The sequence below is a fragment of the Mytilus edulis genome, chromosome 2 (genome assembly GCF_963676685.1).
Source record: "Mytilus edulis chromosome 2, xbMytEdul2.2, whole genome shotgun sequence".
Lineage (NCBI taxonomy): Eukaryota > Metazoa > Mollusca > Bivalvia > Mytilida > Mytilidae > Mytilus > Mytilus edulis.
Genome location: NC_092345.1, coordinates 56,796,198 through 56,822,777, shown reverse-complemented (window position 1 = coordinate 56,822,777; position 26,580 = coordinate 56,796,198). Strand labels below are relative to the sequence as shown.

General features: G+C 30.5%; 1 protein-coding gene across 3 annotated transcripts in view; it reads right to left on the bottom strand.

Moving 5' to 3' along the window:
* LOC139512481 (speckle-type POZ protein-like) overlaps nt 1-26,580 on the bottom strand; it is a 64,705-nt gene that overhangs the window by 4,392 nt on the left and 33,733 nt on the right. For 2 of the 3 annotated variants that reach the window (XM_071300114.1, XM_071300112.1), the window contains exons 2-9: nt 15,084-15,291; nt 8,524-8,645; nt 6,982-7,133; nt 4,357-4,484; nt 3,020-3,197; nt 2,053-2,108; nt 1,526-1,648; nt 562-704 (exon numbers count right to left, since the gene is read on the bottom strand). In XM_071300114.1, coding sequence (XP_071156215.1) covers nt 562-704; nt 1,526-1,648; nt 2,053-2,108; nt 3,020-3,197; nt 4,357-4,484; nt 6,982-7,133; nt 8,524-8,645; nt 15,084-15,161 — 980 coding nt within the window. In that variant the 5' untranslated portion in view covers nt 15,162-15,291. Of the gene's footprint in view, nt 1-561; nt 705-1,525; nt 1,649-2,052; nt 2,109-3,019; nt 3,198-4,356; nt 4,485-6,981; nt 7,134-8,523; nt 8,646-15,083; nt 15,292-18,299; nt 18,548-26,580 lie in introns of those variants that run through there. The other variant, XM_071300113.1, reaches the window with a different exon arrangement.

Here is a 26,580-nt window from a genome sequence, read left to right as displayed (position 1 = left end):
AAGTTTTTAATGACTTGTATTAGACTTGTACATTGGTGTGTTTTAATGACTTAGACTTGTACATTTGTATGTTTTTAATGACTGGTATTAGACATGTACACTGGTGTGTTTTAATGACTTAGACTTGTACATTTGTATGTTTTCAATGACTGGTATTAAACTTAAACTTGTACACTGGTAAGTTTTTAATGACTTGTATTAGACTTGTACACTGGTGTGTTTTAATGACTTAGACTTGTACATTTGTATGTTTTTAATGACTGGTATTAGACATGTACACTGTTTTTTTTCATGACTATTCTTAAAAGAGGGGGGGGCAATACCCTTTTAGACTTGTAATCTGGTGTGCTTTTTGTATCAAATGTTGCTGCTATTTTATTTTCAATCTCAATGTTTTGTAATAGTTTCATACAATAAGGTTTCACTGTGTCTACCTGTTCATCATTTTGCCTCTTATTATTACATACAATGGTATAAAACAAGAATTGTCAAATGCTGAACTTTCTAGTAATGTTCAATTTTAAGAATTCAATAAAGCAGATAAGATAACACAATACCAACCTGTTTATAAAATCTATAGCATGTGTTTTTAACTGGTCAGCACTATGTAAATCAGCTAGCACCAAAACTTCACACACATTTTCTATACTTAAATTTGAACACAATGCCTCTTCACACATAACTTTTAATCTGTCTAATGCATACTGAAAAAGATATTTAACATTAATAAAAGTTTCTGTGATTTAATTGTATTTAATATATTGTTATATTAATGTTCATGGTCAAACTATGCAGATAGTATAGCTGGTATTTATGTTTTTATGTTTACACACTTAGATAGATTCTATTATTCTACATAATTTGAAATTGTATTGCAACAAAAATGTGTCCATAGTACATGGATGTCCCACGCGCACTATCATTTCTATGTCTAGTGGACTGTGATACTGGGGTCAAAACTTCCCATAGGTAACATGTGTACTAAATTTAAAGTTAATTGGACTTCAACTTCATCAAAAACTAGCTTGACCAAAAACCAAAAAACTTTAACCTAAACGTGACAGGCAGACGAACAATTTGACGCACAGACCAGAAAAATGTAATGCCCCTCTATTATAGATGGGGTATGAAAACAGGAAGTGAAAGCCAAAGTTTCTCAAACAGGAAAAGAGTCCCAAGTCCTGAAAATACACAGTGTAATTCCAAATGGTTCAAGTTATATTTATCAGAAAGGATAGACCAATAAATGAACCGATAATAGATAAGGGCATTGCAGTATTGTGAGTGGTATATAAGTATAATATCACATTATTGCATCCTGTTGTAAAGAAAATATATATAAAATTTATTAAACTTGTCTGAAAAAGGGTAAATTACTCTATAGTGGCTTAATAAGTCTACAATCAAATGTTCCATCAAATTTATGTATATTTAAACAAGACTGATTTTAAGCCAATAAATAATTAAGTCTGCTATTGTATTTGTCGAATTCAAAATTAATTGCAATACAGTAAAGTTAAAATACCTTGTCTGCAGCAGCTAATAGATCATCAGCCATTTTGTCTAAGTTGGGGGCTTTCCCTGTGTATATAAATCGTAACATTTCTCTCATCACCTCATGATCAACATCTGTAATTTCTACACGGTTCTGAAAATAAACAAACTCATTTAGTGAAAATGTTTAAATATTATTGTGAAGTATAGAAAATATGTGATTTATAGCTTAAAATCTTGTATTGACATCTATTGTTGACCTGTAGATCTATGTCTTTTTGTTTCTGAATATTTTTGGATTGCTGTCTCATGAATAATTCCTCAAATCTTGTTTAATTTGTATTTTACAAAATAAACTTTCACAGATCAGATGTTTCAACATTTCTGTGTTCAACAAACAAATCTTTTGATAGTATTGTGCATTTCTCCTGAAACATAGAACCAGGTTCTTCTAAAGAAAGATATTTTATGGTCTGGTTATTGTGTAAATGCAAGTAGGATTTATATAAATAGTGCATAAATTCTGCTCTCTGTAAACCAATGTATTACTCAACAAACCTGCTTTCTTTCTTCCATTTCATGTTCAAACATTGCATTAAAGACAGGAGACCTAGCTGTAAAAGACAAAAGTAAATAGAGGATCTGATCTTCAACATGTTCAATAAATATATCTACCAATGCAAATAATGAAATCAATCATATCAATAACAGATGAATTTTGTAAAGTTTGTTCTATCTCGCACAATGGTTTAGAAGAATTTACATGCATTTTCTATATTTTATTTCTGCTTTCTGTTTTAGTATAGCCAGCCATGTTGGTTGAAATTGGAAGAGTAACAAATATTAAATATCTACTTTTTAGTTGTACTCTTTAAATGATTGTGGTAAAATTTTCTTTCAGTTGCTCTGGTGGTTTTTAGAGATAATGTTTTCTATACTCAGATAATTAATGGTCAGTTATAACAAAACTGCTAGCAAGGGTAAGACAATTTTATTTTGAACACAAAAATTCTACTACTTATTGTAATAGTTATATTATAATAATTTTCTTAATTTAAGATAGAGTTATTCCCCCTATATTTACCATTCAATTTCACAGCTTGTTATATAAATTGTACGTGCAGCATGTGTTTTAACTAGACTTATTATATTCAAATGTCAATCATAATTTCATATGCATAACTTAGTGCAGTTACATCATATCCATTGAGAAACACCAGGTGTTGGCCATATCCTGTTTTCAAATCTGTGAAAATTTGAGGACTAAACATAAAAATCTCCTCTGTAGTACCGAACATAGTTGTTCTGTAAACAATCATTGCAGATGTTGCAGTTGTAATGAGTTCATATATAAATTCATTATTAGAATTGAGTTTGTTCAGGTAATGAAGCAAGTACAAATAAATACATATGCCAAAGGTCAGACTAAATACCTATAATCTATTAGTTTAAAATATCCAATAGGATTTTGTAAAGTTATAGTTTGACTTTATTCAAACAATAAATAAACAAAAATAAAACAAACCTGCTAATACTGCTTTATGCGCTTGAAATTCTCTTCCTCCAACACATAACGTGACATCACTAAACGATGACCTTTCAAAGAGACTACCAAGGTCATCACTTAATTTACATTCTGGTACTTTGACTGGGGTACAATTTGACTGTCCCGACACATTTACTGTGTCACCTACTACTGAGACCTGAAATCAAATCAAATAATATTTTATTGACAGCAAACCTTGTTTATATCAAGTTAATTTGAATGTAATCAAATGCTTGATCATAATAAAAGGAGTTTAAACAAAAAAGACAGCCACCCAAAAATCTGATAACACAAAAAAATACAAAAATTCTGCCATTAAGCTGTAAATTTGATAATACAGTGGAACGTACGTTGTAGTTTTACAGTCTTTTTTTTCCTATACTGTAAAACTAGCATCTTGAAGAATAATTATATTTAAGAAAATGAAAACTGACCAAAACAATATTTATATCACATAATTTTAAGAGCTTATTGGACATGCTCTGTACTGTTACATGAAGTTTTTCAAGACATGAAACAATATCTGTTTATAAAAATAAACAAAATGAAAAACAAAATTTGTCTAAAAGGTATCTTTTAACTGTTCATAAACATTCCAGTAAGATAGTGGTTACCATGGATAATGGTCTCATTTTTTAAATAATGTGTGGTCACTGTTTTATATCTGGACTCAAATCATGATACTTTGTACTGTATAAGTATGCTCCTACCAAAGAACACTACCCATATTTGATATATGTTAGCAGTTACTGATGAATATTGATGATTAAGTGGATCATTCAGAGTGTCAGAAACAATTCAACCCACAGCAATAAACACCTATCACCATCAGGGGTATTAATAGACCAAACGTTTCTGTCTCATGTGTCCATATTTCAACCTTCCCATATTTTATTTTCAAGATTTTGACCTTTTTGATTTTATTTTTGTTAAACATCGGAATCCATGTTCACAACAAAAATAAAATCCAAATGATTAAAAGGAAATATCAAATATCAAAAATAAAAGTAAAGAGACAGATTATCCGGTCTGGGGTTTTGGTAACGGACAGGATTAAGACCAGCATTTAAAGCCTGGATTTTTTAAATTGGTAATGTTTCATTGAGTTTCATGACGGTGTTGTCTCCAAATATATTTATCCAATATTCCTTCATTTCCAATCTGGTATTACTATTGGTCAACATTATCTTAGATGTTAACACACTATCCATTTGACATATATGTGAATCACATACGATAGTGGACAGCACAGCTGGTCACTTTAGTTGTGAATGTCAAACTGCATTATATATAGTCTGCTATTCACAGGAATTTACCTCACAAAATATTGTTAATTTGTCATCTGGCAATAAGCCATTTTGTTCGTCCATAAGAAAATCTCTTCGTATAAATTTTTTAAATCCCCAGTCCTTTCCTTGTACGAATCTGTAGGCTCTTTGGCTCTCTGTAAAAAAAATATAATTGGTTAAAAAAGAAATCATTCAGAAGTTAATTTGTCTTAAAGTAATCAATAGCTTAAACTCTAAAATAAAACAATGAGTGTTAATGAAGTTAACATTTCAGATTTGACTGACAATTTTAAAGATGGCATCACCTGAACAAATATGAAGGATTTGGAAAATTATCTTTCCAACACATGGACCTCTGAAAATATATTAAACAGTGTAATTCCTTTTAAGAACAACTTTCAGATCAGACAGAACTCAAATAGCATGATAATTTTATGAAATACATACCAATACTTACTCTAACCACTAGACCAAAAGCTTAATGGAAGTTATAATTGTTTTTGTTGCTAGAAAGTATGATTCATGTTTTTATGTCTTTGCTTCAGCTATATTCTGGATTTGTCAATGCATATACTGTTACAATATTATAGATGCCCTGGTCCATTTTTTAAGACAATTTTTACAGATAGATTTATCTGAATATTTTCATTACAATGTTGCTGTCTCATTGATGAGCATGCCAAACATCATCTTTTATTTATAGGTTTTTATCAAGCATACTTTCTACAAAGGAATGCAGATTATGTCATGACCAAATCTAAATTTGCAAGAAGCTGTTTTAAAACTAACAAAGTTGATGAAATAGTTTTTCTTATTTCAAGCACAAGCAGTATCTTCGTCATAAGAGGTTGAGGAAAAGTTTTAGGAAGGGATAAGCCTCAAAAACAAAGAAAATTTTGGATTACACTTGTTAAAACTTTGATGTGCCTGCTATTATTTTTGACTGTATAATTTCTTTCTTTTAAAAAAGTACAATAAACAATTTACCCTTCAAATTTAAAACAAAATTAATCACCCCAAAAAAAATCCCAATAAAATCCAAGTTTATGAGATAAAATAATAACTGTATACATTTAGGTGTCTGCTAAATTCAGTTGAATTGATCCATTTTGTGTTAGATTTTAGGTACCAACTTATCTTGAACTTTTCAGAATCTTTATAGAACAGATTGAGTGGGTGTTACCACAAGAGAATGGCCAAGAAACACATAAAAGTTGTTCAGATCAGACAAATTCAATAATTTAAGTATGAAATTACCTATTCTGATCCTACGTAGGAAGATATTTTGAATTTTTTAAGCATTAAAATGAATCCTGCACTAAAAGCTTAAATATATTTAGTACTAAGCAGGAATCATATTGGGAAAAAACAAATCCAACATAAAATATTTGTTTCTTTCAATTTAATGATACACGTGTACTGGTATATATATACAACTTGTCTTAAACATCAACCCAACATATATATATATGTATTTTAAGATGTATTGAATTAATGGTTTGAGGGAGGTTTCCATATTTGGAAAACTTATTAAACCCAATACATTTTGTGTGTGTAACAAGTCAGCTTTAATTGCTTTTTCTCTTTCTGTGTATTCTGTAGAGGACATGTTGTTGCTTGAAGTTTGATAATGGTTGGTTAATCACTTTTATTTTGATAAAATTGAAGTGTTGGGTTTCTGTGAGGCTATGGTAAACTGCCTAAGATGACATATCATTCTATCAAGAATGTGTATCAAAATATTTTTACCCAAATCATGATGGAAAAGTAGTCTTCCTGAGGTGTGGTAATACTACAAGCCAAATATAATATCTCTCACAATATTTTCATACAAAAACAGCAGTATAGTAAGGTAAAATATATACAATGAAAAATAAACCTACCAAAAATAGAAGTATGTTACCAACAATCTTGATACTGTGGATTCATTATTTTTCGTTGGATAACAATTTTCCTGTTTTTTGTTGGTAAAAGTGAACCACAAATTTAAATGTTAAACGAATTACAAATTTTTCATATGCTTGTATGTCGACTTTTTGCAAACATGAAATTAAATATACATCAAAGTGTAAGTTTTCCTCAATCCAAAAAATTGTTACCCATGAATCCACAGTAGTATAACTTAATCTATCTATTTATCAAAGTAACCCACCGCCTTCCCCCCATCAACCCAGGGCTCTGGATGTTAAAAAAGCATGAATCAAGCACCAATCAACCCACTGCCACTTTGACAGTTGATACAAAAAGGCTTACAGTTGTTTGAAAGGTTTCATATTGATTTAAATGTTAACATAAGACGAAAATAAAATTACGATGGGTTTCTACGTTGTTCAATTTGAAATGTTAGCAGTATCATGATAAAATCAATGCTATTTAAAATGGCAGTATTGACACTCAGAAATCAAAACTGTTACAAAAAGTTAAGATTGACAACACAAGTCAGTTTTATACATTTAAACATTTCAAGGCATTAAACACACTGACAAGCAGCTTATCAAAGATGGGAACAAGTTCTGTTCTTACAGAATATGATTTTAAACATGGACTTTATCATCCAGAAACCAAATTTGTGACGAAAGGACAACATGTATGAGAACTAGTTCATCTTAGAATATTTTTATTCATATTGTGTAGTGTGTTACATAAACTCACCCATAGCCTTGGTTTCCTCCCTTTTTGCATTAAGTATTGAGAATTTGAACTTGGCTCTAACTTCACTTTTATTACACGACACTAATAATAAATATAACGATAAATAGTCTTTACTTTCTTCATCTAAACCTTTAGGATTCACCCTCAAACACCTAAAATATACAAAAAAAGAATATCTTAGACCCTATTTACACTAAGACTATTGAATGTGCCTTTAAAAAATTCAAACTTTTCCTTCGGCTCTATAAAGTGTTTCAGATAATTTAATATGATTTAAACTAGGCTTAAAAAGTGAATCTAAATGCAGCTGATTTACCCCCATTGTAAGCTTATAGAATAATAACAATCAAATCAAATTTAATCAAAATGTAAATGTACATGGCTGGAATGCACTTTATTATCCCGTTAATGTACTAACTTAAATAATAATTCTGGTTGTAACAAAAATCCCTCAGAATATCTTAAGATTGACTTATATAGACTGAACCGAAATTTTGTGTGTCTATATATTGAATACAGTATGAACTATTTATTTAGAGATCTATATGCCTGTCATATAGATCCTGATTGAAAACCAACACCTATATCCTGCCTCAAGGAATATTCATTGACACATCTGTTTTGTGAATAAACAATACTAGAAAACAAGTTTTTTTTTCTTTCCATGTGGGTGTAATACCAACATTAATTTTCCTCTATTAGTCTTTGTTAAATTTGTACTTTTCAAAAAATTGTGTAGAATTTATCTTTGTTTGAAATAAGGAATTACTTGGCATTAGTAAAGTTTTATCCTGACAAGAACAATCGACAAAATTTGACATATCATTTCATTGCATATAAGAAAAAATTACCCATCACTGGAAGTTAACCAAACAAATTTTCACCCCTTTTTTTCTGGTGTATAAGCTTAAGTAGCCATGTAACCTCAAGTTTCCAAAATGTTTTACAGAAACACCAAATAAAACAATAGTGGTGCTTTGAAACCACAAAGGTATATGTGTATGACCAAGGTTTTTTCTAATGCAAGGAAATGTAGGATTAATTTCATAAATGGTCAAATTCAAGGGAATATTTTTTTCTTCCTATTTCGTATGCAACCGTATGTGACATACTATGATTTGATGGTATTACATCTCGTAGAGATTTCTCTTCTTTCTTTTTCCGAAAATCAAAAACAGAAGAACTACTGTAAATCAAATTATTTTCACAAACTTTATTTTGCGTTAATCCTGATCTATCTGTTTTTGCAGCGATTTAATTTCGCGATTTTCAAATTTACTCTAGGTAGTTGAATAAGGATTGATCTAAATTTTACTTATTCGTGACGATTTACGTTTGTGTTTTTTTTCTACTTGCGAAAGTTGCATAAATAAGTTGGTTTACAGTATTTTAAAAGTTTTGTGAATGTTTGTCTACTTACATCATGATGCCATTAAATGAAATAAGATATCCCTGCATTTATCATCTATCAAACTAGATACATGTAATACCCTTTTATAAACGAAGTATAAACAACATAATTTAATCTTCCAGAATTCTTACCATTTTAATTTATCATTAGCTCCAGCTGAGAATGTGGAACTTTTTAAAACTTCACCCATTTCTTCTCTACAGAAACTAAAATTGTTTATTGTCCATATGTAAGAAAACTTCACAACTTTCACCTGTGAAAAAAAAAATAAAGAATAAAAACATTAGCTTATTGCTTCTGTTACTGATGAACAGCTTTTATTCAAATATGTTTTGAACAAAATTATGACTGTATCATACAAGTAAAATGCTGAGGTTGAAAACAAAGGATTATACACAGCTTTAAACATAAAACAGAATGCTCTATTATCATGCACTGTTATACCTCATTGATAATTTAACTCATCCTTCATCAAAAACATGTGTGATTTTTTTTAAATGATGATTTTTCATGTATTTCTTATAATTATTTTGGTGTATAAATCTTTATATTTTTTTTTATAAAATTATGAAAGGATAAATAAACTTTATAACCTAAAATTCAATTTTGAATATTTTATTAATTAACTTTGCTGAATATGATTTAATAATAAATAATCATGCTTTAGAGTACCGAACTCAGATTCCAACTTGCTGACACTCAAAAAACTAAATACAGAGTTATTACTTTTGTATGAATTTAATGAAAACTCATAACAGCCTGTCAACAGAACACAAAGAGTTCCCTGAAGCATTTTTGCATATTTTTCAAAAGCAGTGTTGCGTATTGTAAGAAATAAACTGCATCTAAAATAGTTATGAATTTTTTAATTAATTAATAATTCTGCTGTGCATCATCTGTCAAGCTCAGCAGTACGTGTACTTCAAACAGATGTTTTTACAGTTAAAACTTGTAAAAAATGTCTTGTTAGGGTTTCAAAGAAAATATGTGTTTATTAATTGCAATAATTTATGAACTATATTCAGTACATAAGTAAGATGAATAGATGTTTCCCTGAAAGATGTTGAGTGCACACCTGCTTTCAAGTCTGACATCTAAACAAACAGGGAGGTCCAGAAAAGATGCAAAACCTTCTTTTTTAAAACTCTATATTAAACTGACTGCAAGAAATGCAAAAAATAAAAACCATCTCATCCCTAAGAAATTAAGCAATATCAATAGAAAAGGAAACTTTAATAAAAGTGACCTAGTTTTTCCTTTAAGCTGATCTACTTTTATAAGTACACTTTAAGGAATCTTTAGAAAATTGTATCTTACATCTACCCAGTTGAAAACTTTTAATAAATAAACCCACCTCAGTTCGGCAATTTTTCTGATGTGATTTATCAGAGGACTTATTTTTAGAGGATTAATTGAAATTAAGAAAGTTTGATAAAATCTCTTCATATGACTGCACTAATTTGCTTAATTGTTGTATCAGCTGTGCTGTGGTCAACCTATAGCAAGTTTTTTGGTAAAACAGAGTGAAATGTTGTACAGGTATAATTGTTTTCCAGGTAAGCAACAGATATCACTAAAACCAGCTGTATCATTTTGTTTTTTGTGTAAGTTCAACCAAAGGTCATTTAGAGGCTTATTATAGATTCAGTACATTTTCACAAACACAAAATGGCCTGATTTTAGTTTTTTAGGTGACAACTTCAAATTTATCATCTTTTCACCTAAAGTAATCACTATATTTAGTCATTATTTGATTTACATGCGATTTTATTCTCCATGAAACCAATTACTGGCTTACAAACTTGATCACATTTAAGTAATTATATAGTGGCAAAATTATAGTGTATTGATCAATATATGACCTAGAAACCTTTTGCTAACAGAACTATTCTGGAGCAGCTATTTTTCTACAGTTTCATTTCCAACATCAATCTATACTATGTCCTGAGAGTTTGTTTGGAGTACAATTGACCTCATTTATTATTTTTCTCTCCCATTTCTGGCATTATTTTGATCTTTTTAAATCTTCTAACTGCTATAAAGATTTTTCAGACAATAATAGGTATGCAGCCAGATATAAGATACTTTAATTCTTCAAACAACAGACCATAATTGGTAAGTGGTAGGGACATATATATTTCTCATCAGACAATCTGCTTAAAGGACACATAAAACTAATATTTTTTTCAGACATTTAGAATTGCATTTTATCAGGGAAATTTCCATATCTAATTGCAGGTCCACAGTTTTTAAAATGAAAAGAAAAGATATGGTGTCAAATCATGACACAAAATCATTACACATGTGTCTTTCCTCTCTAAGACTTTACTCATATCTTAAACACTGTTTATTTTGCTTTATAAGGACCAAATTAAACAATCATTGAAGACCTTTTTATCTTTCCACCAGTTCACCCAAGTGCGATTGCTACTTAGTTTTCACAGGTTAACAAGTAGGCTTCTTTTTTGCACTGAGCATACCTCAAAGAATGTCAGAAAAGATGAAGTTACTGTGTTTGACAAATCTGAAACTCACACACAGTAAAAGTCATCACTTTTAACCAATTATGAAGTCATGCTAATCAGTACTAATAATGGAAAAATGTGAAATGTAATGGAATTTTATATGACTGTCACACAAGTGAGAGGTTTAACCTGCTATAAAACCAGGTTTAATCCACAATTCTCTACATATGAAAATGGCTGTACCAGGTTCGGAATGTGACAGTTATTTTCCATTCCTTTGATCTGTTTGAGCTTTTGATTTTGCCATTTGTTTAGAGACTTTCAATTTAGAAATTTACTTGGAATTAGGTATTTTGGTAATTTTACTTTTCATATATGTTAATATTCATTATTGCCAAGCTGTCCACCAAATATGAAGTCCCTGTGTTAATGTCAATTGGCAAATATTTCAAGTATATTCAGGATGAAACTAATCAACGTAAAACACTTTATCTATGTTCTAACCAGAATGAAAAGTTGGAAATTTGGACTACCATTTACAAATGTGGGTTTGATAAATTTAAGGGGCAGAAATTTTACCTTTCAACAGAGCAAAAAGGAGCTCCTCACAGAGTCTCATTTCCAACTGGAAATGGTTGTAAATTTATAAATCCCACACAGCTAAACAGACACACTACTTTACATGGGTTTTATTGCTGAAACAGGAGATCTAAATGAATGACCATGATATTTCTATACCCAAGTGATGTAATCCTTGAAAAATTCAAAACATTGGCAAACAAGAAGCAAGTGTCTGATGATCCAACCAGATGCTCCGCAGGGCGTAGCTTTATACGACCGCAGAGGTTGAACCCTGAACGGTTAGGGCAAGTATGGACACAACATTCAAGCTGGATTCAGCTCTAAATTTGGATTGTGATTAAATAGTTGACACAGCATAGGTTTCTGACACAGAATGAATGTGTTCTAATGAACTTAAAATTTTTGTTTCTCTTAGAGCAATTCACTATGCTGTTGAATATTAATCCTCTCAAAAAAATGTTTGAAGAAATTTTCTTTTTTATTTATGAAATTTCAAATGAGAAAAATTGAACCCAATTTTTTTAATCACATCCCCCTTTCCCTTATTCCAAAACTAATCTCAATTAAAATTTCTAATGGAGTTTGCAACAATAACTACTCATTTAAATACATCATAAAATATTAAGATGTAAAAAAACTGCTTGTTATCACTGAATGGTAAAGATTATTTTAATTTATCAGTTGGTAGTAAAAAGTGAATATACATTGTATATTGTATATAACAAAGATTTAAGTTGATTCTGGACAAAGAAAGATAACTCCAATTAAAAAAAAATCTTGCTATTGCACAATATTTTGCAATTAGATATTTCTTGCTTACTATTCTGGACAAAGAAAGATAACTCTAATTAAAAAAAAAATTGATATTTCACAATATTGTGCAATTAGATATTTCTTGCCATTGCGCAATACTGTGCAATTGAAAAGACTTGCTATTGCACAATACTTAATATAATAATTTTAGATCCTGATTTGGACCAACTTGAAAACTGGGCCCATAATAAAAAATCTAAGTATATTTTTGGATTCAGCATATCAAAGAACTTCAAGATTTCAATTTTTGTTAAAATCAGACTAAGTTTAATTTTGGACCCTTTGGACTTTAGTGTAGACCAATTTGAAAACAGGACCAAAAATGAAGAATCTACATACACAGTTAGATTTGGTATATCAAAGAACCCCATTTATTCAATTTTTGATGAAATCAAACAAAGTTTAATTTTGGACCCCGATTTGGACCAACTTGAAAACTGGGCCAATAATCAAGAATCTAAGTACATTTTTAGATTCAGCATATCAAAGAACCTAATTGATTCATTTTTTGTCAAAATCAAACTAAGTTTAATTTTGGACCCTTTGGACCTTAATGTAGACCAATTTGAAAACGGGACCAAAAGTTAAGAATCTACATACACAGTCATGACAGTTAGATTCAGCATATCAAAGAACCCCAATTATTCAATTTTGATGAAATCAAACAAAAGTTTAATTTTGGACCCTTTGGGCCCCTTATTATGTTGGGACCAAAACTCCCAAAATCAAACCCAACCTTTCTTTTATGGTCATAAACCTTGTGTTTAAATTTCATAGATTTCTATTTACTTATACTAACGTTATGGTGCGAAAACCAAGAAAAATGCTTATTTGGGTCCCTTTTTGGCCCCTAATTCCTAATCTGTTGGGACCTAAACTCCCAAAATCAATACCAACCTTCCTTTTGTAGTCATTAACATTGTGTTTAAATTTCATTGATTTCTATTTACTTAAACTAATGTTATTGTGCGAAAACCAAGAATAATGCTTATTTGGGCCCTTTTTTGGCCCCTAATTCCTAAACTGTTGAGACCAAAACTCCCAAAATCAATCCCAACCGTTCTTTTGTGGTCATAAACCTTGTGTCAAAATTTCATAGATTTCTATTAACTTAAACTAAAGTTATAGTGCGAAAACCAAGAAAATGCTTATTTGGGCCCTTTTTGGCCCTTAATTCCTAAAATGTTGGGACCAAAACTCCCAAAATCAATACCAACCTTCCTTTTGTGGTCATAAACCTTGTGTTAAAATTTCATAGATTTCCATTCACTTTTACTAAAGTTAGAGTGCGAAAACTAAAAGTATTCGGACGCCGGACGACGACGACGCCGACGCCAACGTGATAGCAATATACGACGAAAATTTTTTCAAAATTTGCGGTCGTATAAAAATGTTTATACAATGCAACTCATCGCTGTCAAACTGTTCCCAAACTTAGTAGCAGTACCTATTAAAAGTGCAACTAAAATATTCGTTGGACAAAAGGACAGACTGAGACAATGGGATTGCAATATAACCCCTTCTCCTAGAGCAGCCTAGGGTTGGGGTATAATTATAAATATGAAAATGAATTTTAATACTAAAATTGTGAGTCAGTTCAAACAGGAAGACAGTGTATTTATAGCTATTTCTTGGCTATGATTCCTTAAAATATTTTAATATGGTTAATCATAACATTAGCTTAAAGTACAAAATATATTATGCTGAATGTCAATGCTTTCAGATAATATCATTGAAGTTCAAAGCATTCAGATAATATAACAGAAGTTCAAAGCATTCATATTAAAGTACACTTCTGTAATTTTCTGTGAGTTCTTGTTACATATATACATGTATTTACTACAACAAAGGAGATGATTTCAGGAGTCAAGTTTATCAGACTGCCATCATAACCAATGATTTAAAAAAAAAAGCAACTGAGCAAAGTTCTTTTACTGAAAAAAATTGTTGAATATTATTATTCCATTTTTTAATATAATCTACATGTATATGAAAAAAAGTGCTTCATTTTCAATAGATGCAGCCTTGTTGCTGAATAATTGTCCATCAATGCATGAAAAACAGAAAAAAAAGGAATACTTAATTTTATTTTCCAGACATTGACCTGAATCACATCAGCAGACAAATTACATTTTTGCACTGGTACTCTTTTCTTCAGTGAAGATGAAATTGTTACCAGAGAAGTAGTAAAATCCATTAGTTATCTTTAAAATATCAGAAATCCTAACCTTTCTAACCAATTGGCTTACTTTGTAGCACTATAACAAAATGTTGCTATTTCAAAATGAAATGTCAAATTATTGCAAAATAAGGGGAGTGGGAAGAAAACATGGTGACTTTCGAAATCCGAGATAAATCAGACAACACTATGTGTCCAGAATAATTAAAGAAGTCCACAAAACATTGCAAAAAAAAAAAAAGATGAAGTACTGAAAAATGTGTTATTTATCCAAGGCTACTGGACAGTATCTATACTGGTACTAAGTGCAAAAATCATTTTCTTAGGCAAATATAAACTATGAATAGCTGCGAAAGGGCTCAGAATGTTATTTTCTTGAAATTTAATGGCCATAAAATATCAAACTTGAAAAACAAATCACATGCATCTGTCATTACTAATTTCAACTTTACATTGAAAATCAGCTAAATATTTCCAGGTAACTATACCATTTGGCTTATACTACCATTTTCTTTTAAAAATAACACTGACCAATTGTTTTTTATTGTAATTTTTGTTTCAGTGAAGATTTCATAAAACAAACTTTAATGGAACCAATTGAAATTTGGGGTTTGATTTATAAGGTAAAAATGTCATTTGCCATAAGACTTACTTGTGTGTAACACCAGTTTTCTGCTACCGGACATGACATTTCTGGCGGTGGCGGTGTCGGAACACGCGTCACCGCCATTCGTCCGGAATGATCCGGTGCTGATGACGCCTCTCTATCCAGTGTGTCTGGTATGTTGGACGGTTGCAACAGGGCGACAAGATATGACAAAGGAATTCTGGGATTTTTAGCTGAATTGTCACTGCCAGATCTGAAAAAAAAGGAATAATTAAATATAAAATAAAATTGCAAACATTGAGTAAACAAAAACTAAGCTCTTAGGCATACAGATAGTTTTTAAAGAAGTTGTGCTAGACAACAAGCTGACAACCCAAAAGACAGATAGAAGGTCATCCTATCCAGCTGCTTAGAAGCAGCAAATACAATTTTTCAAGTTTTTGATTTGACATAGCTATGAGATGGAATCAAGCATCTCTCACATCTTATGTTGGTATACCACCATCAGACCATCCATATAAATGCTGGATATAAACCAAATATTGCTGAAAAAGGAAAATGAGCCTCAAAAAATTCTATAATGTTACTTAAAGGTACACAACTGTATTATTAGGAACACCTTTGGAAGAGTTAAAAATATTGATGAAAACTGGAGGTCAGGTGGAATTGTTGACAACAAAAATGAATTCCAGTTTGCTATATTTTTTTTATTTAAATAGTATCATGCTTTTGGCAATAGGTATATTTGTAATGTTGATTCTGATTATATTGAACTTGTACAATTAGTAAACAAAATCATTTCACCTATAACCTTGTTTACATCACATTCCATTTTTGAAATATTATCTCAGTGAAAGGTATTTGAGAACATTGAATTTTATAGCCATTAGAATTCAATTTACTGTTCTCTATGCTCCAATAGTTTAAAACTAGACAGACATGTATCCTGTTTACCTTTACAATGTTTAGTTCAGATAAATGTATGTACAATTTACCTAGACATACATTTATCTGAAACAACCAGTCTGGTCCAAAATTGTAATGTAAACTTTAGTGCAAAAAACTGAATCATTGTCTGGAATGTGAAATTATCAGGTCCAGGACTAGGATTATATGGAAACTATACATTAAGTGCTAATACAGACTCGAAAATCAATACACAAAGGTTAAGAATGGGTGCTCATTTAAAAATCAATACACAATGGTCATGTATGGTTGCAACACTATTGTTTCTGTTGATAATCTTAACTCTATCAGTTAAAGTTTACAAAAACACTTGCATTCACAAACTATTTTATATGATGTCATAATTTGCCAAAGAGAAAACTATCCTTCAGAGACCAAAGGACTGGATTTATGCAACAAAAGGTCAAAGTACAACCTGAAACAATGAGCAAAACACTATGTTTACTAACTTACTAGCCATTTTTTAACAAATCATTATTGTAATTTTGAAATATTCACACACAAGCCCAATCACATAGTAGTGTTTCAAATAAGGCAGTCAAATGATTTAATAACAAAATCAACAGCCAAATGAAATTTATTAAATTTTCTTAAATTTTCTCTGACAACCAATCAAACTATAATTCAATGTTTTATAAGGCCAAAAGAATATTAGATTATGTTTATTAGCTTGGGCAAATCATTCCTTCTCTCAAAATACAACTTTAAAGTAGGGATTCTTATGATGCCATTTGAAATTATCAGTTTTCAAGAGCTGACATGACAGTGCTTTTAAATCTTCAATCATTACCCTTTCCATGATTGAACAAGAATATTTCCATATGTATGACATAATGCTCTGCTTGCACTATCCAATTTCCATGTTCAGCGAACTGTGGAATCAGGGTCAAATCCATAACTTTGCATTTAATTTAAATAGTTCACATCAGAATGAATAACAGTGTACTAAGTTTCAAGTTGATATGACCACAACTTCATGTCATTAAAAATGCATTAACCAAAAACTTTCAACTTGAGATATATATGTGAATAACATGATTACATTTCTATGATCAGTCAACCAGAACTGAAATTTGCATACAATTTTAAAAGTTCATGTCCAAATGACAATGTGAACTTAAGGTTTCAAGTTGATGCGACCTGAACTTCCTTGTAAACTACCTTAACCAAAATCTTTTGCCAGATACAGGTTGATTAAAAGGAATATCAGACAGACACACAGACAATAAAACATAATTTAACCTCTGTCCTAGGCCAAAGGTCACAAAATCTTTTTTCTACAAGGTGGTCCTTGAAAAAAATATATAGGGCTTCACTATTATTATTCTTGAAAAATACCAAAGTTGTGTTGGTCCTTCGAAAAATTCAGTGGTCTAACCTTCAGACCACCATGTTTTTAGAGATCTCTGCTAGGCCAGGTATTAACAAGAATATGTCCCCAGTACAAGGATGCCCCATCTGCACTATCACTTTCTATGTTCAGTGGACCGTGAAAATGGGATAATAACCCTAATTTGGCATTAAAATTAAAAGATCATATCATAGGGAAGATGTATACTAAGTTTCAAGTTGATTGGACTTCAATTTCATCAAAAACTACCTCAACTAAAAACTTTAACCTGAAGCGGGACAATCAGACGGACGGACACACAGACCAGAAAACATGATGACCATAAATGGGGCATAAAAGTCAGAAAGTAAAATAAGGTCTATAATAAAGACTCTTGTATTTTGACTAGGTAGAATCTGTCTGATAATGTCATAGATACAGAATGATTCATCCCAATGTCTTGTTTTAAGTTATCTCAACTTACTATGTATACATTTTACCATATTTTCTACAGAAACAGTTCAGTTGTAAAGGTATTAAGTTATTTCTTCATGATATTACATCTAAACAGATGAATTTTGGGAAATTAAAGTAGGGAATTAACAGATTTTTTTTCTCTTTATAAAATTCTGTCATTATACTCATATAATATTCGATTTCTTAGAAATATTTCACCAAAAAATTGTCATAGGAACAGATTTTGACAACATTACACAGAATTCAAATTATTCTGCCATGATTTAATTTTTCAAAGGGACTGAATTTTTCAAAGGCAAATATGAAACAGTTGAATATTTCACTTGCTACAGTTTACTGCTACATAATTTTATATTTATGTAACAAAGCAAAAAGCTAGAATTTAAATTTTACTTGAAACTTTAATATTATAATAGGATAACAAGTACTGATGTCCTGTAACTTTTATACTTCAAAATAAAGTGGATAGACAAATGGTTTATATTTACCCTAAAACAGATCTAAGATTATTAACATCAATCATCTCCAGTTGTATGTAATAAATCCTTTAAACAATCAAATTATCATTTTCTCATTCAGTAAAACCAACTTTCACTTTGTTATAAACCCTAAGAATAAACAGTGACTTGAGTTGTCCTATTTTTCTGTTAACAACCTTGACCTGTAAATGAGGATTTCCCTTTGAATGAGAAAACAGTTCAGAGCATGTGCATGCTTATTCACATGTTTGAACTATGAATGGATAAATGCCATGTCACATGGTACTACTACTAATCATTATTTATGAGATAATTAGTCTTAAAATATTGATTAAGAATAGGGATACTAGTACATTTGCTATTACTAATACTTAAGTAATGATTAAACTGTAATGTACCTTAATCTAAAAAAAAACCTATTTTTAGACCCCACTGTTAAAGGGAAGTACTGACTTATTTTTTGATTTGTCAGATTTTGGTCAGGATGTGTATGACGACATTTCCCACTATGGGAAAATTTATAAAACACTGCTTCATTTTCCTGGTAATTCTGGATCTGTTAGAACATATGTATCAAAGGATAACAGAAACCATATAACAAAACTCTGGGAAATGATTAAAACAAGACAAATACACTAGTTATACATACATCAAATGGGAAGAAGATGATTTATTTTAAATATGGAGTATGAACTATGTAAATCAAATCTTCCTCGTACTTATAACCTTCATTAGACAGATTTATATCTTGCACTTAGATCTTTTTGACATGATATAAAGACAATAAATAGAACAAAATGACATAGCAAAATAAATGGGGTGAAGAATAATTTATACCACAAAAGGGGGGTGGGGAGACAGAAATAGGTCCCACCATACTTATTTTATTTTTTTAATTTTAATTTACTTCTACTGTTTTGTACTTTGACTACAGATTTGTCTTCTTTTTTGTGTGATTTTTTTTGTGGGAGTACTTTTCTTTGTGTTACAATATTTAAAGTCATATGAAACCTCAAATTAAAAAAAAATATGCATCTGTTTTTTATAACTAAATGGATAGTTTTCATTATAAAACTTTTGTACATATACTTTTTTCTGAGGAAAATTCTTCAATTTGTCCACATTTAGAAGAAGTTTACTTATTTTTAATTGCTTGCTTCCAGGAAGCAATTCGCCGACATATTTTCCGTATGCATAGTGAGCTGAGCGTAACCCTCCTTGTAAAAATCCGGTGATCGCAATACGCATGAATATGTCATTAAAATAAACAATTATCTGATTGTACATGTTAAGCACATGCTCAATACCCATGCTTTTTGTTATTTATTTACTATAAGGTGACAATCGGTAAACTTCGGCTTCAAAACACGGCATTTAATGAGCAGCCATATTTGTTAAATCATAACAGACAGAGAGAAAAAAAATTGACGATTATACGATATATTTGCGTAAATAATGATAAAATCGTGCACAGAGGACTTAGTTTGTGATATATACATGCATTGGTTCAAGAATTGGAAAAACATTATTTTTCACCACTCACTCGTTTCATATGACTTTAATCATTTGTTAGTTTATGGGGTTTTCAATTCATGGTTTTGATGATAATTATTTTCAGACTCAATAAAAAAATGTCCATCAACTAAGTTTATCAAAACTGGTACCTCAAAACTATCTTATTCTATGGTACCCAGCAAAAATAATAATACTATAATAAAAGTAGTATCACACTATCTTATTCTATGGTACCCAGCAAAAATAATAATACTATAATAAAAGTAGTATCACACTATCTTAATCTATAGTACCCAGCAAAAAAAGAAAATAATACTATAATAAAAGTAGTATCACACTATCTTATTCTATGGTACCCAGCAAAAAAAAAAGAAAATAATACTATAATAAAAGTAGTATCACACTATCTTATTCTATGGTACCCAGCAAAAAAAAAGAAAATAATACTATAATATAAGTAGTATCACACTATCTTAATCTATAGTACCCAGCAAAAAAAGAAAATAATGCTATAATAAAAGTAGTATCACACTATCTTATTCTATGGTACCCAGCAAAAAAAGAAAATAATAAGGTCCTTAGGTATTGTCACGTTTACATTGATCTTACATTGTTTCCAAATTTAGTCATTATCAAGGACACATACATTGAATGACATTCAATAAGTTGGTCAATATACTTGACAAATATCTAGAACATATTCAAGGAAAAGTTTAAATTTTTTAAGCACATAAACTTTATATTGGTTAGATTAAAATCCCAATATAGTTTCACCAAGGAGGTTAGCATTTATGTTGTCTCAATATAACCTCTTTGATATTTCCTAAGGTTTTTGGTCTTTTAAAAAAAAATTTCATGCTGGTCTTGTTTATTATCATTTAAATATCAGCACATATGGATATTACAACAGTTATCTATTTACATCATTCTATATGGCTAATGATACAAGTCATTTTTTATTTTTTTTAATATAACTATAATACCTTATATATATCCATGTATCGCAAATTTATATTACACGTGATATGATATCTAAATGGATATGAACTTGATGCAGAATTATAAAGTACATCCCTTTGGAAGATGATTCTTGATAAATTCATTCATTATGAATGAGATGTTCATTGATTTTGTATAAATGAAATCACAAAGTCTGAAACATGTTCAAAATATTTGATTTAAATTCTACTTCATGTTCTTTTTTTAAACTTGTGTTACTGAGATGCAGACTGACCTATTGACATGTTTAATTAAACATTGTACTTTGCAATATAACAATATTCCTTTTTTATTGGATATATATAGGTTACGAAACTCTTCAGTTTTGTTACAAGTACACATCATCCTTTCAGAAAATCTATTTCATGTGGACTTAAATGTAATCATCTTTTTATTCAATTAGTGTGACATCTTGGCCAAAAATAACTGATCTCTAATGGGAATTGGGTTTTACAGTAAATGGGGAATACCAGAAAGTAGCTGATCTCGGTTAATAGAAAAAAGGTGATTTTTTTCTTTTCTTATTTTACCAATGAAACACAAAATTAATTTACTCATTCCCTGGTATTCAAATGTACATGAATTTTTCATGTAACACTCTTAAATCTTGTACAATTAAATCTGTTAAACGGATGTTGACTTAATTTAATAAACAAATGTATTTGGGGAAACAAAATATTTTAATCAAACATGGGCAATGAGCACACATATTTTGTGTTATGAAAATGAGAACACATTTTTTTGTGTTAAGCAAGAAAGTTTTAAACTATCATAACTGTAGGTACAGCAGACATCAATTAAACCAATCAATCAATCAATCAATAGATTTATAATACAAATAAATTGAAAAGCCCAAATATATATCAACTGGAGGTTCAGCAGACATCAATTAAACCAATCAATCATCAATTGATCTAAAATACAAATAAATTGAAAAGCCTAATATTACAAATTTTGTTTCCATTCCCAATGTTGACTATGACTTCATCTCTTTGCTATTCAGAGAAAAAAAGAATAACTATTTATAGGTAGATATGACATGAGAAATGTCCTGTACCTTAACAAGTATGAAGGTAAACAAAGCACCCTGTAATCATAGGTAGCTGTAACAACCAATGCCTGGTGTATCATACCACTAGTCATGTAATCTTATTCAGACAGTTTTGACCACAAAGTCATCATGAAATGGCAATGCAATCACGTACCAGCCACTTACAAACTCAAGACTATGACTTTCCACAGTTTTCTAAGTTTATTTTTATTCTCCTTTTTCATAAATAATGTTTTCATATTAGGCTTGCTTTCAGTTATTCATTTTACATTTTAAGTAAATGATCTCAATTTTCACCTCTAAATATGTTGTAAAACATGAGGTGGACAGAATCTACGTAAAGTTATTTTTAGTCCTGGTTGGATGGAATGGACATATAAAAAACTGTTTGACATAAATTAAACTACAAAATAAATATATAATCAAAATTCATTTCATTATCTCAAACAAAAGAGCGCAAAAGAGTGTTGGAGAGGAACACTGTTGAAATACAATTTCAAAGTCAAACAGTTTAAACGTTAAATAAAATTAAACAAGAGTGCACACGCTGAAATGTCTCGCCTTCTAAACTAATCATTGATATTATGTTGATAGTCCTAAGTATAAAGCTAAGCTTTATTACAACTGTCACATAAACTTAACATTAACCAAGATAACTAAACAAAGACCAATGAACCTTGAAAATGAGGTCAAGGTCAGATGAACCATGCCAAGCAGATATGTACAGCTAACAATGCTTCTATACAACATATTATATAGTTGACCCATTACTTATAGTTTAAAAAAATAGACCAAAACGCAAAAACTTAACACTGTGCAATGAAGCGTGAAAATGTGGTCATAGTCAAATAAAACCTGAACGACTGACATAAAGATCATCATATATTTCCATACACCAAATATAGTTGACCTATGGCATATAGTATTAGATAAAAAGACCACAATCTCAACAAGAGTGCACACGCTGAAATGTCTCGCCTTATTTATTAATCATTGATATTATGATGATAGTCCTATTAAAGTATAAAGCTTTATTAAAAACTGTCACATAAACTTAACATTAACCAAGATAACTAAACAAAGACCAATGAACCATGAAAATGAGGTCAAGGTCAGATGAACCATGCCAGGCAGATATGTACAGCTAACAATGCTTCCATACAACAAATATAGTTGACCTATTGCATATAGTATGAGAAAAACAGACCAACACAAAAATTTAACTATAACCACTGAACCATGAAAATGAGGTCAAAGTCACATGACATCTGCCGGCTAGACATGCACACCTTACAATCATTCCATACAACAAATAGAGTAGACCTATTGCATATAGTATGAGAAAAACAGACCAAAACACAAAAATTTAACTATAACCACTGAACCATGAAAATGAGGTCAAGGTCAGATGACACCTGCCAGTTGGACATGTGCACCTAACAGTCCTTCCATACACCGAATATACTAGCCCTATTGCTTATAGTATCTGAGATATGGACTTGACCACCAAAACTTAACCTTGTTCACTGATCCATGAAATGAGGTCGAGGTCAAGTGAAAACTGTCTGACAGACATGAGGACCTTGCAAGATACGCACATATCAAATATAGTTATCCTATTACTTATAATAAGAGAGAATTCAACATTACAAAAAATTTGAACTTTTTTTTCAAGTGGTCACTGAACCATAAAAATGAGGTCAAGGACATTGGACATGTGACTGACGGAAACTTCGTAACATGAAGCATCTATATACTAAGTATGAAGCATCCAGGTCTTCCACTTTCTAAAATATAAAGCTTTTAAGAAGTGAGCTAACGCCGCCGCCAGATCACTATCCCTATGTCGAGCTTTCTGCAACAAAAGTTGCAGGCTCGACAAAAATTATTCTCTTTTTTCAAAAAAAATTATTGCATCAAAAAGAAAACTGAATATATACTTGAGACACACGGCCTGTCATATTTTTTTAATTAGTATCTATTCTAATAATTCCTTAAGCAGGCAATAGTCTAGACTAGGTAGCCTGATGAAATCCTGAGTTCAAATAGAGGTCAATAATCTCTCTACTGGTTGTTGTCCTTCATCCCAGACAGATAACAAATATTAATGGCTTTTTTACGCAAATCATTCAATGATATATTCTGCCAGCATCAACTTTTCTCCAAATTAGTAAACAAGTAAGATTTCATTTTCATCTTTTGGTTTGAATCCAAGTAAAAGTGAAAAAATAAGGGTTAATTTCTCACAAGGAATGTTTTAAACTTGAAATATTGCTTTTTGAAACTGAAATGGTTACACTGAAAAATAAATCTGACTGCTTGACTTAAAATATATGACAATGTAGAACTGCTTTTGGGATTTGAAATGAGTTTTCATACCATTAAGAGTAGATATTCTCCCCTTAAATTACAATGACAGTAAATCTCAAATGGTGTACAAAAAGGCATCATGCATAAAATGAAATATAAATTATTTTTTTTTAATTGTTTAAAAAAAAGAGAGAAAAATCATACCTGCATCATTTAATTTACTAGAGCAGATTTGAATCATATTTAATAATTTTTAAAAATTTACAAAAAAGAAATAGACAAATTATGAAATGTCATATTTTATTATTTGTCTATTACTTTTTATTATTAATTTTTTTATTTTAAATTCAGTCATTGGTAATAATTATTGGATCATTTTTATATCTCATGCACTTTTACTTATTCTGAACCAACTGAGAAAGACAAGAAAGCATGTGCATGCCCTAGAAATATTACTTTGGGTTAAAGTTATAGTGATACTATTATTAATCTAATTTTTCGATATGCTGTCATCTTGCATGAACACATCCACGCTACCATTAAAGTAATCATCATTTATAACCACCTACGTCTTATTAAAGGCTGGTCTGTTTTGATCTTTCAGCTTAAACATATTTCCCTCAAGGGATCCTCTTTTTTATTTTAATAAATTCATCAATGGTTCATGTCCTGATTTGTTACAGGTCAAACCAGGTCAACATGAGGAGTTAATCCACAAGGAAGGAAAATTAAATGATTAAATATACTTGGTGACTTTCTATTGACTCAAGTCAATAACCACATTCACCCAATGTCATTCATTACAACACAAGAGGACATGCATTGCTATTCTTAGGTTTGGTTTCTTTCATTGTTAAAAAGTACAAGTTTCTATGACAGTTTCATTTCATTAAATGATTCAGAAATGATCTGTCAGTTATTGGACATATGTTTCTTTGCTTTATTTTTTTTATCTTCAAGACAAAAAAATAAAACAAACCATATTCTGACAGGTTTGAAAAGAAAATGTTTATGTTAATACAATTAACCTGTAACCTCATCAGTGGTTTTTGGGCAGGCTGAAATGTGGGATTATGGGAAACTTCTGAAGTGATGAGCAACATAGTTTCCCCCCTTTTTTTCTCTGTAAATTTAAGCCTGTGCAATTGAATAATATTGTCACAATGACAGCTCTGGGTACATAATTCTAGATGCAACTTGAATCAAATCTTTCTATAGATCATCTATAAAAATGTGTTGCATTTTGTACGTAGCATACAGAAAACATTAGATAATACATTGCAGATCAAAATGAAATTAATCAACAGAGTTAAAACTGATATCTTTCTTTGTTCTCTCTTTAATATAAACTAATTATCTGTAACTGAATGCAACAGTGGAGAACATATGTACTCCTATCTAGGTTTATTCATCATGAAAAATTACTAGCTTGCAAGTTGGTGCAGTATTTTTCATGCTTTATTATCACTTTTATATTACATTAATAAATCATGACATTGTATGGATATAATCGATGAGAAATAAAAATTAGTGTCACGATCAGTGCACTTAATAGAGGGGATCTCTACTGTAAGTAGGTCTATTTCTAGTGCACTTAACAGAAGGGATCTCTACTGTAAGTAGGTCTATTTCTATCAGTGCACTTCACAGAAGGGATCTCTACTGCATAGGTCTATTTTTAGTCCACTTAATAGAAGGGATCTCTACTGTAAGTAGTAAAATTGAGGATGGAAATGGGGAATGTGCCAAAGAGACAACAACCCGACCATAGAGCAGACAACAGCAGAAGGTCTATTTCTAGTGCACTTAACAGAAGGGATCTCTACTGTAAGTAGGTCTATTTCTATCAGTGCACGTAACAGAAGGGATCTCTACTGTAAGTAGGTCTATTTCTAGTGCACTTAACAGAAGGGATCTCTACTGTAAGTAGGTCTATTTCTAGTGCACTTAACAGAAGGGATCTCTACTGTAAGTAGGTCTATTTTTATCTATAGAAATAAGGTTTAACTGTGCGAGTCGGTAACTGCAGGTGCACAAGTAAATTTTTAATTTATGGCTTGAACAAGTACAATAAAGTTGAAAACCCATATTCAACAAATATCTTGTAGCTAAAATGTGACATACAGTTCCTAAAAAAGACAGATCCTATAGCTTTCATGCCTTCTCAGATCAAACTAAAATTTTCTCATTATCTCAGTTTTTGTGGAAAGTTTCAATGAATTCGAATGAAACATCAAGGAATAGTTCTGGCAAGGTTTATGTAACATTCTTTTAACAAGGATTATAGGCCTAGACAAAAATTTGGATAATAACACCCATAACATTTATTGTAAATGTATTAAAACTTCAAAGAAATAGTTTATTTTATTGGAAAATACCAGAAATTGTCAAAAACTTATATCACCCTTTAAAAAT